This window comes from Macaca mulatta, chromosome 9 (genome assembly GCF_049350105.2).
Source record: "Macaca mulatta isolate MMU2019108-1 chromosome 9, T2T-MMU8v2.0, whole genome shotgun sequence".
NCBI classification, from domain to species: domain Eukaryota; kingdom Metazoa; phylum Chordata; class Mammalia; order Primates; family Cercopithecidae; genus Macaca; species Macaca mulatta.
The window spans coordinates 144,221,993-144,237,809 of NC_133414.1; the positions used below are offsets into that span (position 1 = coordinate 144,221,993).

The 15,817-nt window shown below is 58.0% G+C and overlaps 1 protein-coding gene across 1 annotated transcript in view; it reads left to right on the plus strand.

The window, feature by feature from the left end:
* JAKMIP3 (Janus kinase and microtubule interacting protein 3) overlaps window positions 1–15,817 on the plus strand; it is a 133,214-nt gene that overhangs the window by 99,763 nt on the left and 17,634 nt on the right. The window contains 8 exon segments of the mRNA XM_077947868.1: window positions 86–145; window positions 3,255–3,383; window positions 4,695–4,823; window positions 7,847–7,930; window positions 8,278–8,340; window positions 11,306–11,404; window positions 12,592–12,690; window positions 13,066–13,125. Coding sequence (XP_077803994.1) covers window positions 86–145; window positions 3,255–3,383; window positions 4,695–4,823; window positions 7,847–7,930; window positions 8,278–8,340; window positions 11,306–11,404; window positions 12,592–12,690; window positions 13,066–13,125 — 723 coding nt within the window.

The following is a 15,817-nucleotide window of genomic DNA, read 5'->3' on the forward strand; positions in this document are numbered from 1 at the left end:
TGATGGGACGGGGGCAGTAAACTGTGGACTGAAACTGATGGAGCTCTTCCACCACTTACACAACCTCTTCAACTGACTTCTGCAGGAGCGGGACAAGCTGTTAAGATTCCGGAAGCAAAGAAAGAAAATGGCAAAACTTCCCAAGGTAAGGAACAGCTCACCAGCATGTGTGGAGAGTATGCCAGGTGTGTGTGCAGAGGACTGAGCCCGCGTGTGTGGAGAGCGCGGGTGTGTGTGGAGAGGACACCCAGAGGGTGTGCAGAGGACCGTGCCTGCGTGTGTAGAGTACGCTAGTACACTGGGTGTGTGTGCAGAGGACCACACCCGCGTGTGTGGAGAGCGCTGGTGTGTGTGTGCAGAGGACCGTGCCTGCATGTGTAGAGAGGACCGAGCCCGCATGTGTGGAGAGTGCCGGTGCGTGTGCAGAGTACCGTGCCCGCGTGTGTGGAGAGCGCTGTTGTGTGTGTGCAGAGGACCATGCCCGCGTGTGTGGAGAGCGCTGTTGTGTGTGTGCAGAGGACCGTGCCCGCGTGTGTGGAGAGCGCTGTTGTGTGTGTGCAGAGGACCGTGCCTGCGTGTGTGGAGAGTGCCGGTGTGTGTGCAGAGTACGCCGGTGTGTGTGTGCAGAGGATGGTGCCCGCGTGTGTGCAGAGTATGCTGGTGTGTGTGCAGAGGACCGCGCCTGTGTGTGTGGAGAGTACACCAGGTGTGTGTGCAGAGGATGGTGCCCGCGTGTGTGGAGAGTACGCCGGGTGTGTGTGTGTGGAGAGTACACCGGGTGTGTGTGCAGAGGATGGTGCCCGCGTGTGTGGAAAGTACGCCGGGTGTGTGTGTGTGGAGAGTACACCGGGTGTGTGTGCAGAGGATGGTGCCCGTGTGTGTGGAAAGTACGCCGGGTGTGTGTGTGTGGAGAGTACACCGGGTGTGTGTGCAGAGGACTGCGCCTGCGTGTGTGGAGAGTGCTGATGTGTGTGGAGAGTACACCGGGTGTGTGTGTGTGGAGAGTACACCGGGTGTGTGTGCAGAGGACTGCGCCTGCGTGTGTGGAGAGTGCTGATGTGTGTGGAGAGTACACCGGGTGTGTGTGTGTGGAGAGTACACCGGGTGTGTGTGCAGAGGACTGCGCCTGCGTGTGTGGAGAGTGCTGATGTGTGTGGAGAGCGTGCTGGTGCGTGCTTAATAGGAGTCAGTCTTTGGAGATGAAAAGAAAATTTTTATTATTTCTAAAAATTGTTACTGTGAAATGACCAAAATAAGACCCAAAGTAAATATTCTGTTCATCAGTTTTAGTAAACTTGTTTCTTTCAATTTCCAAGAGAAGATAGGAATTGGTAACAAACGTACCAGCAACACTAGCAATGAAGAGGTGGCAGCTCTGGCGTCCTCACTGCCCGTGTAGGTCCGAGTCCCCACGACCCGTGGGATGCATGGCTCTGAGGACGGGCGGCTGTGGCGGCTCACACTCACCCATCCTGGCTGTGGCACACACCCCACACTCGCCTGTCCTGCCGTTCACCATCCTCGGCCACTCCTACACGCTGCAGCAGCCTCATCCACAGGCCCCACAGGGCAGACCCACGTCCCCAGGAAATGTGAACGCCTGTCATTTCTCTACAGTAGAATCCTTTGTGATAAACCTATGTGTTTTATTAAGGGAGCCTTTGGAGCAGCTGCCCAAGCACCTAACTCATCTCCTGCTTTATGTTGAGTGTGTCTGTGTGTATGTGTGTGTGTGTGCATTTATGTATATGTATGTGTGTTTACGTGTGTATGTATGTGTCTATGAGTGTGTAGATGTGAATGTGTGTCTGCATATGTGTGTGAGAGTATGAGTGTGTGTGTGTGTGTGTGTGAGAGATTGTGAGCGTGTGTGTGTATGTGAGTATAAGTGTGTGTGAGAGTGAGAGTATGTGTGTGTGTATGTGAGTGTGTATGAGTGTGTGTGAGAGTATGTGTGTGTATGAGTGTGTGAGTGTGTGTGTGTGAGAGTATGTGAGTGTGTGTGTATGTGAGAGTGTGTGTGTGTGAGTATAAGTGTGTGTGAGAGTGAGAGTATGTGTGTGTGTATGTGAGTGTGTATGAGTGTGTGTGAGAGTATGTGTGTGTATGAGTGTGTGAGTGTGTGTGTGTGAGAGTATGTGAGTGTGTGTGTATGTGAGAGTGTGTGTGTGTGTGAGTATAAGTGTGTGTGAGAGTGAGAGTATGTGTATGTGTATGTGAGTGTGTGTGAGTGTGTGTGAGAGTGTGTGTATGAGTGTGTGAGAGTGTGTGTGTGAGAGTGTGAGAGTATGTGAGTGTGTGTGTATGTGTGAGAGAGTGTGTGTGTGTGTGTGTTGCTTTTCTGCAGTCAGCAGTGTTTGCTGTTAGGTTGTTAGATGCTCCTTGGTCACAAACACTTGCCCTCTGAAAGGTGGGGAGGAGGAGCTGTCCCAGCCCTCCCTGCTCGGGGCCCCTCTGGGATGTGGACGTGTCCAGCAGATGCCTTGGCCCTGCGAAGGGAGGACACAGGGTGTGGGGAGGCACACAGGACAGGGGCCAGCGGTTGGCAGGGGGTAGGAGAAGCCGGTGGCCTTGGGGTCCCAGAGGGAGTTTTGCTGGAAAGTTCTGGCAGAAGAACTGGGAGGAGACCTGGAGGCCACCGTGGCTACAGCGGAAGGGACTGAGAAGATGGCAGGCTTTGCGTTTTGTAACACTTCTAAACCCAGATGAGGAATCTTGCGATTCTCGAAAGCAGGGGTGAGGGGACCCTAAGGATGCAGACATCAGGGTGAACCTGGGGGGTCCCCGAAGGCAGGGCGTCTCACACCAGCTGGCGGAGGATCCTGTTTTTGTTTTTATTCCAATCAGTCAAGGGCTGAAACTTTAAAAAATAGAACAGAAATGCATCACTGGGAATGAGATCACACAGAGAAGGCACCCACCATCAATTCCATTATCCTGGGCACCACCCTCAGGAAAGTGCAGGGACGGCGCCCCCTGAAGGGCCTCATTCCCCACCACTGAGAGCAGGTCCAGGACCTGCTCGCCCACGGGGCTCCAGGCCCCTCTCCCACCTGCCCCGCCAGCCTTGCCATAGAGCCCCCTCACACCCAGGCCACCTCCTCGGCCTGCACCAGGACGGCCGGGGACAGAGATGGGAGTGTGTTGCAGGGCGGGGCTGTGGCCCCCACCGTTGGGCAGCAGGAGGAGGAGGCGGGTGAAGGCAGCTGTGCCTGGGTCTGGTTTGAACTGACATGTTGCCTTTCGGTCACAAGCCGGTTGTTGTGGAGACCTTCTTTGGATACGATGAAGAGGCCTCCCTGGAATCCGACGGTTCCTCCATCTCTTACCAAACAGACAGGACGGACCAGACCCCGTGCACCCCGGATGACGACTTGGAGGAGGTAACGAGGGTCTCCTGCTGGGTCCTGGGCTTGGAGGAGGTAATGAGGGTCTCCTGCTGGGTCCTGGGCTTGGCTGGGCGTGGGCTGCCAGCTTTTCACAGGGAAGCCCTTGGCAGCCCTCACTGGCACTGACCCGCTGATAGCTGGCTTGGACGTGGTGAGAAGCTCCGATGACGTGGCTCGGGGTGTGGGCTGAGGCCCGCTTCTTGCTCCCATGAAGGCCAAACCTTGCCTCCTCCTGCCATTGAGCCTCCGCCCCTTCTGCACAGGGGTACGGTGAGCTCTCCCTTCTTAAGGGGCCTCCCCAAGAGGGTCCGAACCACTCTTCAGGGAGTTTGGTCCCAGTGCCAAAAGCACATTAGGGTGAGAGGGGTGTTGAGCAGGAGTTTTCTTTCTGATAACAGCACAGGCGTTTCTGCCCACCAGCCCCTTCTTCCGGAAGGACGGCTACCCTCAGGTCCAGGCAGCCATTTCAGCACCACGTCGGAAGCTAGGACTTGGCGTTGTGGGACGCAGGCCCTGTGGCCGTGGGACAAGGAGTGGGGTCCGCAGCCAATGGCACAGCCATGGATTGGGCCTCCCTTGGCAGACCCTGGAGGGCGGCCCAGTAGCCACAGACCTGTTGAGGGACCTGAGACGTTCTCGCACAGCCTCAGGTGCAGGGTGGGGCAGGGGAACTGGGCCAGGCCGAGGTTTCTGGGCTCAGTCACTCCTGGACATGGCCAAGCCTTTCAGCCCCGGGGGCCCACTGGGACCCTTTGAAGGCCAGGCTCGCCTGTCTTCTCCCTGGGGTGGTGGGGGGCACTGCAGCTAGCAGGGCGAGCCTGCAGGAGTGCGCCTGGGAGGAGACGTGCTGCCTGGGGTACTTTACACCCTTTACAAAGCCCAGCTTTCTTCCCAGGACGCATTTCAGCAGAGCAGAGCGTATGCAGGCCTGGTTGGTAACGGAGAGTCTGCTGGGTCAGGGCAGCCTGGCTGGCAAGCAGGAGCCCCAGCTGAGCCCCTGGCCATGGCCACCAGCCCAGCAGTCTCACCCTGGCCTCGGCCGTGCAGCCGGCTCAGCTCCCACTGCAGGGCTCGGTGCTCCCCTCTCCAGGGAAAACCTTTCTCCAAACAGCACTGCGTCCCCAGGCAGCCGCCCCTCCCTGCACACTGGAGTGGGTCCCCTCCCTCACACTGCTAGAGAGATGCCCCCCCCCACACACACCATTTGATGTCTGGGGAGAAGGGAAGCCCCGGGGCCCCGCCGTCGGAGGAGGTGCTGGCCGCTGACACTGCGTCTCTGTGGGTGTGGCATCCGTGTCTCTCCAGGGCATGGCCAAGGAGGAGACGGAGCTGAGGTTCCGGCAGCTGACCATGGAGTACCAGGCCCTGCAGCGCGCCTACGCCTTGTTGCAGGAGCAGGTCGGAGGGACGCTGGATGCAGAGCGAGAAGTTAAGGTCTACATGACTTCCACCGCGCGCGTTCCGGGCCCCCTTGTGCCTTCCTGCTTGACCCCATGGCCCGGGCTGGGACACCTCTCTCGCCATCCCTCCTGGGTCTGAGCCCCTGCTCTCCTGTCTTTGCCTCCGGTCCTGATGGTGCCCATGAAGGCCAATTAAAACCAGGGATTGGGGAGTCCGGTGCTGGGAACTGGCCCAGGTGGGAGGGTGGCCCAGAGCAGTGCCAGGCACAGGTGTGAGTGTCCTGGGGGATGGTGGTGGTGGCAGGGGCCCACAACGTCCAGGATGGGTCTCCTTCCAGACTTCCTCTCCCGCTCTTGGCAGGATGGCAGTGACCCATGGCAGCATCGAGGTCAGTGTTGAAACTTGCGGAGGTCATTCATGCTCACGCAGGCTGTGCCTGCCCTGGCCCTGGACCCTCTCCCCTGGCCTCCCCACTGGGCAGGATCCCAGCGGCCGTGTCCCTCCACCTGCTTCCCTGGCTCACCTTAGCATCGTCCCCCAGGAAAGGCCCCAGTGTGGCTGGCGGGTGCCCTCTGCGGGCCGCGGGGGGTAGTGCAGGCACCAGGCGTTGTGGGGAGAGCATGGGTCATAGGTCGGGGGTCCTCTCGCCACCCCCCCTCACTTCCTGAGGCTTGGAAGGGAAACCGCTGAAGGACCTGCACCTGGTGCCCCTCACAGCGAGACGGGCTGCTTTCTGGGGGAGCTGAGGGGTTCTCCAGAGCGGGCAGCTGTGGGGTGTGGGGTTCCCATCAGCCTCCCCCACCCCACAACCACCCTGCAGGGCCAGAGACGCCAGGGTCCAGCAATTCTGCAACTTAGGGTGGCTGAGCTGGGTGGGGAATGGACCTCTTGGGGCGAGGGGAGAGTGTGCACAGAGCACCCCTAGTGTGGTCCACACTAGTGCCCCCAGGGAGCCGCCGGCCTCACCCTCTGTCCACCTAGACCACCCTGGTGACATGGCTGGTTTCCCTCCTGCCTTCCTGGCACCGCACTGGGGATGTCTGTTGTGAAAATTAAGGGAGCGCTCTGCCCCTCCGTGCCCCTCCTCCTGTCCTGAGTGGGGAGGCCTGACTCCCCCTCCTGAGGCTCGGAGAGATTTGTCTGCGTAACTGGGGACTTTAAATATCGCTGCTTTCACTTTGACTTAATTTTTTCATGACCCTTGGAGAAAGGAAAAAGTCAAAGCCTTGGCTCAGAGCATCATAAAGCACGGCAGTCCCGAGACGGCCCAGAGCCTCACGGGCCCAGCCTTTCCCCCCACAGCAGGGGCGGGGCAGCAGCCGCATCCTCCTGGCCAAGCTCGCCAGGAGCTGGGGGAGCTGGAGGAAACGTCCTGTCTTCCCTTTTTCCTGTCAGCTGCCAGAGAAACATTTGCTCGGGGGCCACATGAAAACACAGAACTCAGAAGCTTTGCTTAGAGAGTGAAAATGTCCAAATTGCATGTAAAAATTTTTTAATGTCATTTAGAATCAGAGGAAAATCTGACGCCAAGAGGGGCTGCATGGTTATTTTAGAAATTGGAAGATACAGAAAAGATTAATGAAGAAAATAGACTAGCCGGCATCCCGCAGTCTGATTCTGTATTATAATTGGAAATGTCGCTCCTCACTGTGGAAGTCGAGGAAGCCTCAGGATAAGGAAGGGGGTGGGAGAGGACAAGCGTCTGAAGACATGGACGTGGGCCCATCCCTGCCACGGTCCTGAGGCTGCGGGGGGCCCACAGCCCTCTGTGGGCTCCGTTTCCCTGTCTGGAAGCAGGGTCAGGACTCACTAGAATTCCCTCTGCTGAGGATTCTCCAACCCAAGGGCTCACACCCACAATTGTGACCCCTTAAGGGAGGGAAGAGGCCAGGGTGGTGGCAGGAGCCCAGGAGGGCCTGGGGGCAGGGAGCTGGGACCTAGCACTCGGGGGGCACCACAGGCCACACCTTCGCCCATCCCCCACCCCGGCTGGATCCTCTGACCCTGTGGTCCCGAAACGCACCCCTCCCTTGGAAGCTATCCCCAGGAGAGCAGGAGCCACCGTGGGGTGAAATGCCCCATGGTTCGGAGCCACCAGAGCAAACTGAATTAAGGGAGGGTGGCTCAGACCTTGGCTAGAAGCATTGGTGGCGTTCGGGAGGGACTTCACAAACCAGGATGCTGACAGGGAAAGCACCAGGGCTTTTCTTGCAGACGTGCGGCGGGCTCTGGGAGTCAGTTAAGGAACACAAAATTCAGGAAGGCAGCGAGCCCTGGGCCGAGGCAGCTCCTGCACAGGCAGCCGCATTACCTGGGGCTTCCAGCAGAGCAGCTCCAGTATAGGCAGCCACATCAGCTGGGGCTTCCAGCGGGTCCGTGTGGAGAGTCCTTCGAACAAAGCCCTCTGGCCGGCACCTGGCAGGGCTGAGCACACACTAGGCATCAGTCATCCTCATCAGCTGTGCCATCCTGTAAACAAAGATTTCTCTTAACAAGTCCTCAAAATTAACCTGCAGAATTTCCCCTTGGAATCTAAGTGAGATCTCTTGCTTCAAATAAGCCTTAAAGTTCTCCCTCCAGGGCTGGGCATAGTGGTTCACTCCCGTAATCCCAGCACTTTGGGAGGCTGAGGCAGGCAGATTGTTTGAACTTGGGAGTTTGAGACCAGCCTGGGCAACATGGTGAAACCCCGTCTCTACAAAAAATACAAAAATTAGCAGGGTGTGGTGGTGCACGCCTATGGTCCCAGCTGCTCGGGAGGGTGAGATGGGAGGATCACTTGAGCTCAGGAGGCAGAGGTTACAGGGAGGCAAGATTGTGCCACTGAGCTCCAGCCTGGATGACAGAGCCAGACCTTGTCTCAAACAAACAAACAAAAAACAACAACAGAAAACAGTTCTCCCTCTCTTAGAAAGCATCTCTTCCAAAGGAAGGGTGAACAGCCACTTCTCAATGAACTGAACCAAAAGACAGACCCTTCTGATATCTCGCGAGTGTGTGTGCTGTCTCTCTGGCTTTTAGAGAAAATTTGATGTATTTTTCCTCCCATCCTACAGACCCGTGAGCAGCTACAAGCCGAAGTGCAGAGGGCACAGGCACGGATCGAGGACCTGGAGAAGGCCCTGGCAGAGCAAGGGCAGGTGAGCCTGCAGCCATCTGTGCGGGCGTAGGGGGCACACGTGGGTGGGAAGTATTTGGCTGCACTTGAAGACAAGCTTCAGTGGTGCGATCATAACTTTCTACAACCTCGACCTCGACCCCTGGGCTCAAGCCATCCTCCCACCTCATCCTCCCACCTCATCCTCCCAAGTAGCCGGGACCACAGGCATGTGCCACCACGCACGGCTAATTTTTGTATTTTTTTGTAGAGATGGGGCTTTGCCACATTGACCAGACTGGTCTTTGGTGTTCTGCCACATCACGATTTAAACGTTAGTTTATGAGTTCCTCTCTCCATGTCTTTATTTCTTTCAATTCAATTTTCAAGGATATGAAATGGATTGAAGAAAAGCAGGCGCTGTACCGGAGAAATCAAGAGCTTGTGGAAAAGGTGAGCCCCGAACCCCTGGAGACCCTGGCAGGACTTGCTCTATGCTCCTGGGGGCTGCAGTGGTCCCTGCGAAGGGTGGAGCAAGGGCTGAGGCTTCTGAATGGCTCTGCCCCAGGCCCCTTCTGCTCTGCTCCCTCCTGCGGGACCCTGTCAGGAGCCCTGGGGAGGAGGACAGCCTGGACAGAGGGAGCTGGGGCCTGTTCTCCGGGGTCCGGGCAGGCCCGTCTGCAGCAGCATCTCCATTCGTGTCCTGTTGTGCTGATGGTTCTGTGGGTCGGCTGGTTAGCGCATCGTGACAGAGGTGCCCTTTTGAGACCACTGGGATTATCCCCCTGGGAAGCCTGGCTGGGTCAGGGAAGTCTCCTTCCAGCAACGCCTGTGGGGAAGCTGGAGGGTCGTCAGGGAAGAGCCCACGGACCAGCCTGGTTGAGTGAGTGCGTGTTTGAGACTTTGCCAGGGCGTCACCTGGCAGACCCAGGTCCAGGCTGTCTTGGCCCCGGATGACAAGAGGCTCCCAAAGTGATGCCCCACCCCTGCCCCCACCCCCACCCTGGCCCGGGCTTTGTGGGCTGGAAGACTTTCTCAGACGAAAAACAGATCAGAACATGCGACGTGCGGCCAGGCTGCTCTCGGTGGCCTTAGCTTCTGCCTGGGGTGCAGGGAAGGGAGTGTAGGTTTCTCTCAGGGCACCTCCCCACCACATCAGGCCCACCTGGCTCAGTTGCTCCATGCACTGGGTTAAAGAGGGGGTCACAGCACCAAGGGCCCTAGACTTAGGTCTGGGCAATCCAGAGCCATCCCAAGAGGGGTGCACCCCGCAACTGTGGGAGCAGGTGATGTGGCCCGAGTCTGGGGCGGGACTGGCTACGGGTCCAAGGGCAGGAGGGCCAGCAGGGCTGTCATTACCACGCACGGGTGAGGGGTGCTCTGTGTTGTGACCCCTGCCCCACTTGTCCATGGGCAGGGACAGGTGTCCTGAGGAGGCAGCAGTATCTCACACTGGCAGGTGCGGCCCTCTGGGGAGAAGCCAGGGTAGCCTGGCTGACGAGTCTGACGTGTGCCAGCAGGACAGAGCTTCAGACAAACGGAGACGTCCACCATAGCCCCTGCACTGCTGTCAGACCATGGCCGGTCATGCCCTCTGGGGGTCCTGCTTTAGGCTTGGTTCACATCTTGAATGGCGAACGACACCCCCATGTTTCCTGTGGACACATGGAACATCTCTTAAATTACAAGAGCTGTTTCCACAGGGCTCAGCACAATGCTGTGTGTGCCAAGTAAATACTGGCACAGGCAGAGATTCACATGCACTTAAGGGCACACACTTAAACACCCACACACAGAAATGTTTGCATGCACACTTGAACACGGCACACACAGAAATGTTTGCATGCGCACTTGAACACATGCACACACAGAAATGCCTGCATGCACACTTGAACACATGCACACAGAAATGCCTGCATGCACACTTGAACACGGCACACACAGAAATGTTTGCATGCGCACTTGAACACATGCACACACAGAAATGCCTGCATGCACACTTGAACACATGCACACAGAAATGCCTGCATGCACACTTGAACACGGCACACACAGAAATGTTTGCATGCGCACTTGAACACGGCACACACAGAAATGTTTGCATGCGCACTTGAACATGGCACACACAGAAATGTTTGCATGCGCACTTGAACACAGCACACACAGAAATGTTTGCATGTGCACTTGAACACATGCACACACAGAAATGCCTGCATGCACACTTGAACACGGCACACACAGAAATGTTTGCGCACACACAGAAATGTTTGCGCACACACAGAAATGCCTGCATGCACACTTGAACACGGCACACACAGAAATGTTTGCATGCGCACTTGAACACATGCACACAGAAATGCTGGCACACACACAGAAATGCTTGTGCACATGCACACGTGCCCATGTGCACACCTGGAGCCATGCTTTTCTCTGGCTACATGGGAGTGGCTCACGTTCCTGGCCCTGCAGGTTTTCCACGGTAGGCCCACTGTGCAGCGGCACACAGCTGGCCCTGCGGGAGGGTCCAGCTCCCCCTGAGCCGGCTCACTCTGAGGATGCTCCTGAGTTTATCTTGGTCCCCTGAGCACTGGAGCAGCTCCCTCAGTCCCCCAAGCTCAGCTGCAGGGGATGGACACAGCCGTCTGCCCCTGGTGGACCCTGTCCATACACACAGCCGTCTGCCCCTGGTGGACCCTGTCCATACACACAGCTGTCTGCCCCTGGTGGACCCTGTCCATACACACAGCTGTCTGCCCCTGGTGGACCCTGCCCCCATGAGGCTGCTGAGGACACGTGCCATGGGCCATGTCATTTACCCTTTGGAAGGCACGGGGGACTCTTGCATCCGGTTTACTCCCAACTGGTTCCGCTTAAACAACCCCTTAATTAGCCAAGTGAATTCTGGTGGCCAGGTGACCACGGTACCCACTCCTTCCATTGGGAACAGCCTGGGCTCCAAGGGGCACCAGGGAGGGGAGCTACTTGGGACATTTATCCTCCACAACCTCCCTTCCTCATCCTAGCTCAGAGCCCCACTAAGGCCCCCAGGCTCCTGGCTTGCGGTGCACAGCCCCTGTTGGAGACGTTTATCCTTGACGCCTCCCTTCCCCCTCCCTGCCCAGGGGCCACCGAGGCTCAGGGCCCCACTATGACCTCCAGGCTCCTGGCTTGTGGTATGCGGTGCTGCCTGCCCAGCCCCACCCACCACCGGATGGCTGGGCCGTCTCACTAGGACAGACCCAAACATACCCAGGGCTGTGAGGAGCTTCCAGGGCTGGGCACCTGGCCAGCCAACTGGCCTCCCCGACAGCCAGCAGCTGTCCAGTTAGCCGCTGTCCAGTCAGCCTGGAGTTGTCCTTCCAAGACCTCTGGTGGGAGAGAACCAGACCCCTCACCTCATGCATCTTTTATGTTATAGATCAAACAAATGGAGACGGAAGAGGCTCGGCTTAGACACGAGGTGCAGGATGCCAGAGACCAAAATGAGCTGCTGGAGTTCAGGATCCTGGAGCTTGAGGTAGCTGGGCCAATGGCCGGCACTGTGGCCTGTGGCCATGGCCTGTGGCTGTGTCAGGGATCCAGTCCTCAGCCTTCCTAACCCACATAAACCCCTGAACATGAACCCAAAAGGCTGGCTCAGGGAGGAAAGAGGCAAATGGCTGTAAATCGCCACCTCTTCATACCGGCCACCCAAAGCATGTGTCAATGGGGAACATGGGCCATGGAGCTCAGTGTCATTCAGGGAAACAAAACAAAAGCACGACGGGTGACAGTGCAGCATCTCCTCCAGATCTGTGGGCCGAAGAGCCGGCATGTCCGTCCTCCATCCACCCCCGTGGCCCTGCTGCAGCTGGTGTGCGGCCATGCCCAGGCCTCGGTGGTCGGCAGACATTTGTTTCTTGCCCCTGAGTGAGGGCAGTGGGGGCCACGCGGCGACTGGCAGCCCTTTGCCTGTGCCCTGCTGTCCCTGGCCCTGTGTCCTCTGCCATGACCTGCACAGGAGGGAGGAGGGGGATCCCACCAGGCAGCTCAGGCCGGGTGTGAGCAGCCACGTCCCTGTGATTGTTTCAGGATAAGGGCAGTCCACCTCTGGGGCTGGGAGGAAGTGGCCCACACAGGGGCCGCCCCTGCCGAGCACCACACACACCGCGAGGCCTCCGTCTGGGGCCAGCACCTGAGGCCTCGGAGTCCAGCTTGAGCCCCTCTTAGAGCCCTCCCGTCCACCGCCGGAGGACAGGGCAGCTGTGTGGTCACGCCATGTGTGGATGACCTCGGCCACGTGGGCTTGCCTGTGGGGACAGTGGCAGCAGCACTGGCCTGTGTCCTCCAAAGACTCTTCTGGTTAGGCCTGCAGGGGATGCGACCTGCAGCCCCTCCCCTGGTCCTCCCCATAGCCCCTGGGATTCACCGAGGGATGTGCCGTGGGTTCAGGGTGGGGACTGCCCAGGCCACGTGACTGGAGTGTGATGAACTCTGCCCGGCCCATCTGGGGTCGGCGAATACACAGGGGCGCGGTCCTCGTGGGCCGGTCCAGGTCCAGTGCATGTTCTGCCACCACGGCTGCTGCTGCGGTTTGGTTTTCATAAATGCTGTGTTGATCCTTGGTTCCATGGTCTTGGCCCATGTTCCTCAGGCCCCAGCACAGCCCTCTTGGAGGGAAGGGATGGGAAGGAAGCGGCTCACCCTTCTGCCCCTCTGTCCTAGGAGAGGGAGAGGAAGTCACCCGCCATCAACTTCCACCACACGCCCTTCGTGGATGGGAAGAGCCCCCTCCAGGTGTACTGCGAGGCCGAAGGCGTGACTGTGAGCCCCGCCCCGCCCCTTCCCGCCCCTTCCCTTCCGCCCCGCCCCATGCCCTGTCCCACCCCACCCCTCCCCTTCTGCCCCGCCCCATGTCCTGCCCCGCCCCACCCCGCCCCTTCCGCCCCACCCCGCCCCTTCCGCCCCTTCCGCCCCTTCCGCCCCGCCCCATGCCCTGTTCCGCCCAGCCCCTTCCGCCCCACCCCGCCCCTTCCGCCCCACCCCGCCCCTTCCGCCCCTTCCTCCCCGCCCCATGCCCTGTTCCGCCCCGCCCCTTCTGCCACGCCCCCTCTACCCCGCCCCATGCCCTGTCCCGCCCTGCCTCGCCCTCTCTGCCCACCCGAGGCCGCTCACCCCTGCCTGTCCTCTGTGCCTTAGGACATTGTGGTCGCGGAGCTGATGAAGAAGCTGGACATCCTGGGCGATAACGCCGTAAGTGTATGTCGCTCTCCTGGCTTGTGCATGCCCCTCACACCCACAACCCCCAGCCCAGCCCTGCCCCTCTGGGGTCCAGGAGTCCTACCAGCCTCCCACAGCCCTGCCATGGGCCACGCTGCCTGAGACCCTTCCCGCGGCCCAGAGCCTGCTTAGAATCGGAGGCTTCCTCACACTGCTCCAGGGCCCAGTGGGACCTCTGCTGTGCACACCTGGTTCTTCCAGCTGACGGCACTTCCCGTCACACTGCCCAGCTTCTGGGGTCTCTCTCTCAGCCCTTCCAGACTTGCCGTGAGGATGGGGGGGCTGTTGCTCTTAGACAAGCCAAGACCCTTAGGGATTCCACTTCCTTGGCTTGGGGGAAGAAGCAGACTCTATAGATAACCCCTAAATTTCATTGGGGCAGAGTTCCAATTTCTATAGCAAACTCCTTGAAAGGATGTTAATTACTGAGTGGGCAAAGTAAACGCACCCTTTCATCCCACTTTTCATTCGTCCATCACTAATCCTGTGCTCTCCATCCATTTATTCCCCATCAATGCATTATCTACCTAGCCCTTCATTCATGCTCTGTCTTATATCTATCCATCCATCTATCCTGTGTAATCCATCCATCCATCCCCCATAATCCATCTATCCGTCCTCCATCCTTCATCTATCCTTCATCCATCATCCTTAATCCATGAATTTATCTATCATCCACAATATGTCCATCCATCCTCCATCCATCCATCATCCATCATCACTAATCCATCCATTCTCCATCCTCCATCTGTCCTCTATCCACAATCCTCCATCCATTCCTTCTCCATCTACCATATTCTACCCATTAATCTTTCACCCATCCATCCATCTCCCATTCATCCTCCATAATCCATCCTTCATAATCCATCTATTCATTCTCCATCCATCCTTCATCCTTTATCCTCCATTCATTCATCCATTCTCCAGAATCCATCAATCAATCCATCCACCCTCCATAATTTATCCATGCATCCTCCATCCACCATTCATCCATCCATCCTCCATAAGCTATTTATCCATCTTTCCATCCTTCATCCTTTATCCTTCCATCCATCCACAGCCCCTCCCTCCCTCCATCCATCCATCCATCATCCTACCTTCATTGATCTACTCCCTCCATCCAGGGTCCTGCATCAGAGGACTCCCTTCTCCCCTTGCCTGCCCAGCCCCTGGGGAGCAGTGAGGCACAAGGCAGGGGTGCTTTCAGCAGGGAGGCTCTGGGTATGGGTCTGCTTCTTTCAGACCTGGGGCTCCATTGTGGTCACAGGTGGCTGAAGAGTCACAGCAGGGTGGCCGTGGACCTGACATGCTCTGGGGTCCAGTCCTGGGTATCAGCCCCCTCATGAGGTCTTGGGAACTGTATTGGGCAACTCTCTGATTCACAGTTGGAGAGGCTGAGTCCCCAGAGGTACTGCCCAGGGTCACAGAGCTGATGTAGTGGCAGAGTTGGGGACATCCAGCCACGCCCAGGCCTATTTCAGGGTTCCTGCCCAGCCCCATAGCTGTCCACCAAGAGTGCCACTGAGTGTGATGGCCCTGCAGTCATCATGCAGCCTCTGAGGCCATCGTCACAGAGCCCAGGGATGGAGGAAGTTGGGGACTGGAGGACTCATGGCCAGGCTTAAGCTCAGGGGACCTGTGGAGATGCTGGGGAGCTCCTGACAATAGGCTGACTGCATCCCTTCAAGCCTGTCTGTGCAGTCAGTGTTGAGCAAGCTTCACATGCACCTTGTGGTTTAACCACATCGGGTAGATTCCCTCCATCACCCTGAAGCCAACTGCTCAGCCTCCCCAACTTAAAGTGTTGGGAGAAGTCTGTGGCCTGCCTAGCCCTGCCCAGCCCTGCCATGGGAGAAGGGAACAGGGCAGGAGAGATGAGGGCACCCAGCCCCAGCCGTGCAGGATGAGGTTCTTGCCTGAGTCAGGAGTGCAGCTGGCCCCCACCATGGACTACAGACTGAGCCTGACTCTCCTCTGTGGGAGACCCGTGAGGACGTTGTTGGGGGGGAGACCCATGAGGACTTTGGCGGGGGGGAGACCTGTGAGGATGTTGTGGGGAGGAGACCCGTGAGGACGTTGGGGGTGGGGGAGACCCGTGAGGACGTTGAGGGGTGGGGTACAGTAAGAGTTGCCTGCCATTAGGGAGCTTGCACTCTAGGGAGAGAACGGCATGGACAGGGCTTTTGGAGTGATCTGGCATGAATCAGAGAGGCTCTGGGAAGAGGAGCAAGGGCCTCCCTTCCCCGCAGGGACCGGGCACCCAGCCCCAGCCAACTCGTGAGCTAGAGCGGGGAAGCCCTGGTCTGGATGCAGGCTGCAGCGGGGTCTGAGAGTGTGAGGTGCCCACATCCAAAGCCGTAATCACTTTACCCAGAAGGGCCACCCAGGGTCCCCTCAGGTGGAGAGGAAGCATGAATAAAACATGCGTAAAAAGACAAAACCTTCCAGGGATTCAGCCATTTCACAGCCGTGAACGTGTGGTCTCTCCTCCACTGTTCCAAGTGGTGTTTTTGTAACCACAGGTGCACATGCAGAGGCTGGCTTTAGACACAGAAGGGGACAAGCTGGGCAGAGTAGCAGCTGCTGCTGGGGATGTCGTGGCAGCCTCTGCCTGCACTGAGCAGTGCATCTGTATCTGCATCAGCTGGTTACCTAGACCTGGTGGTTACCA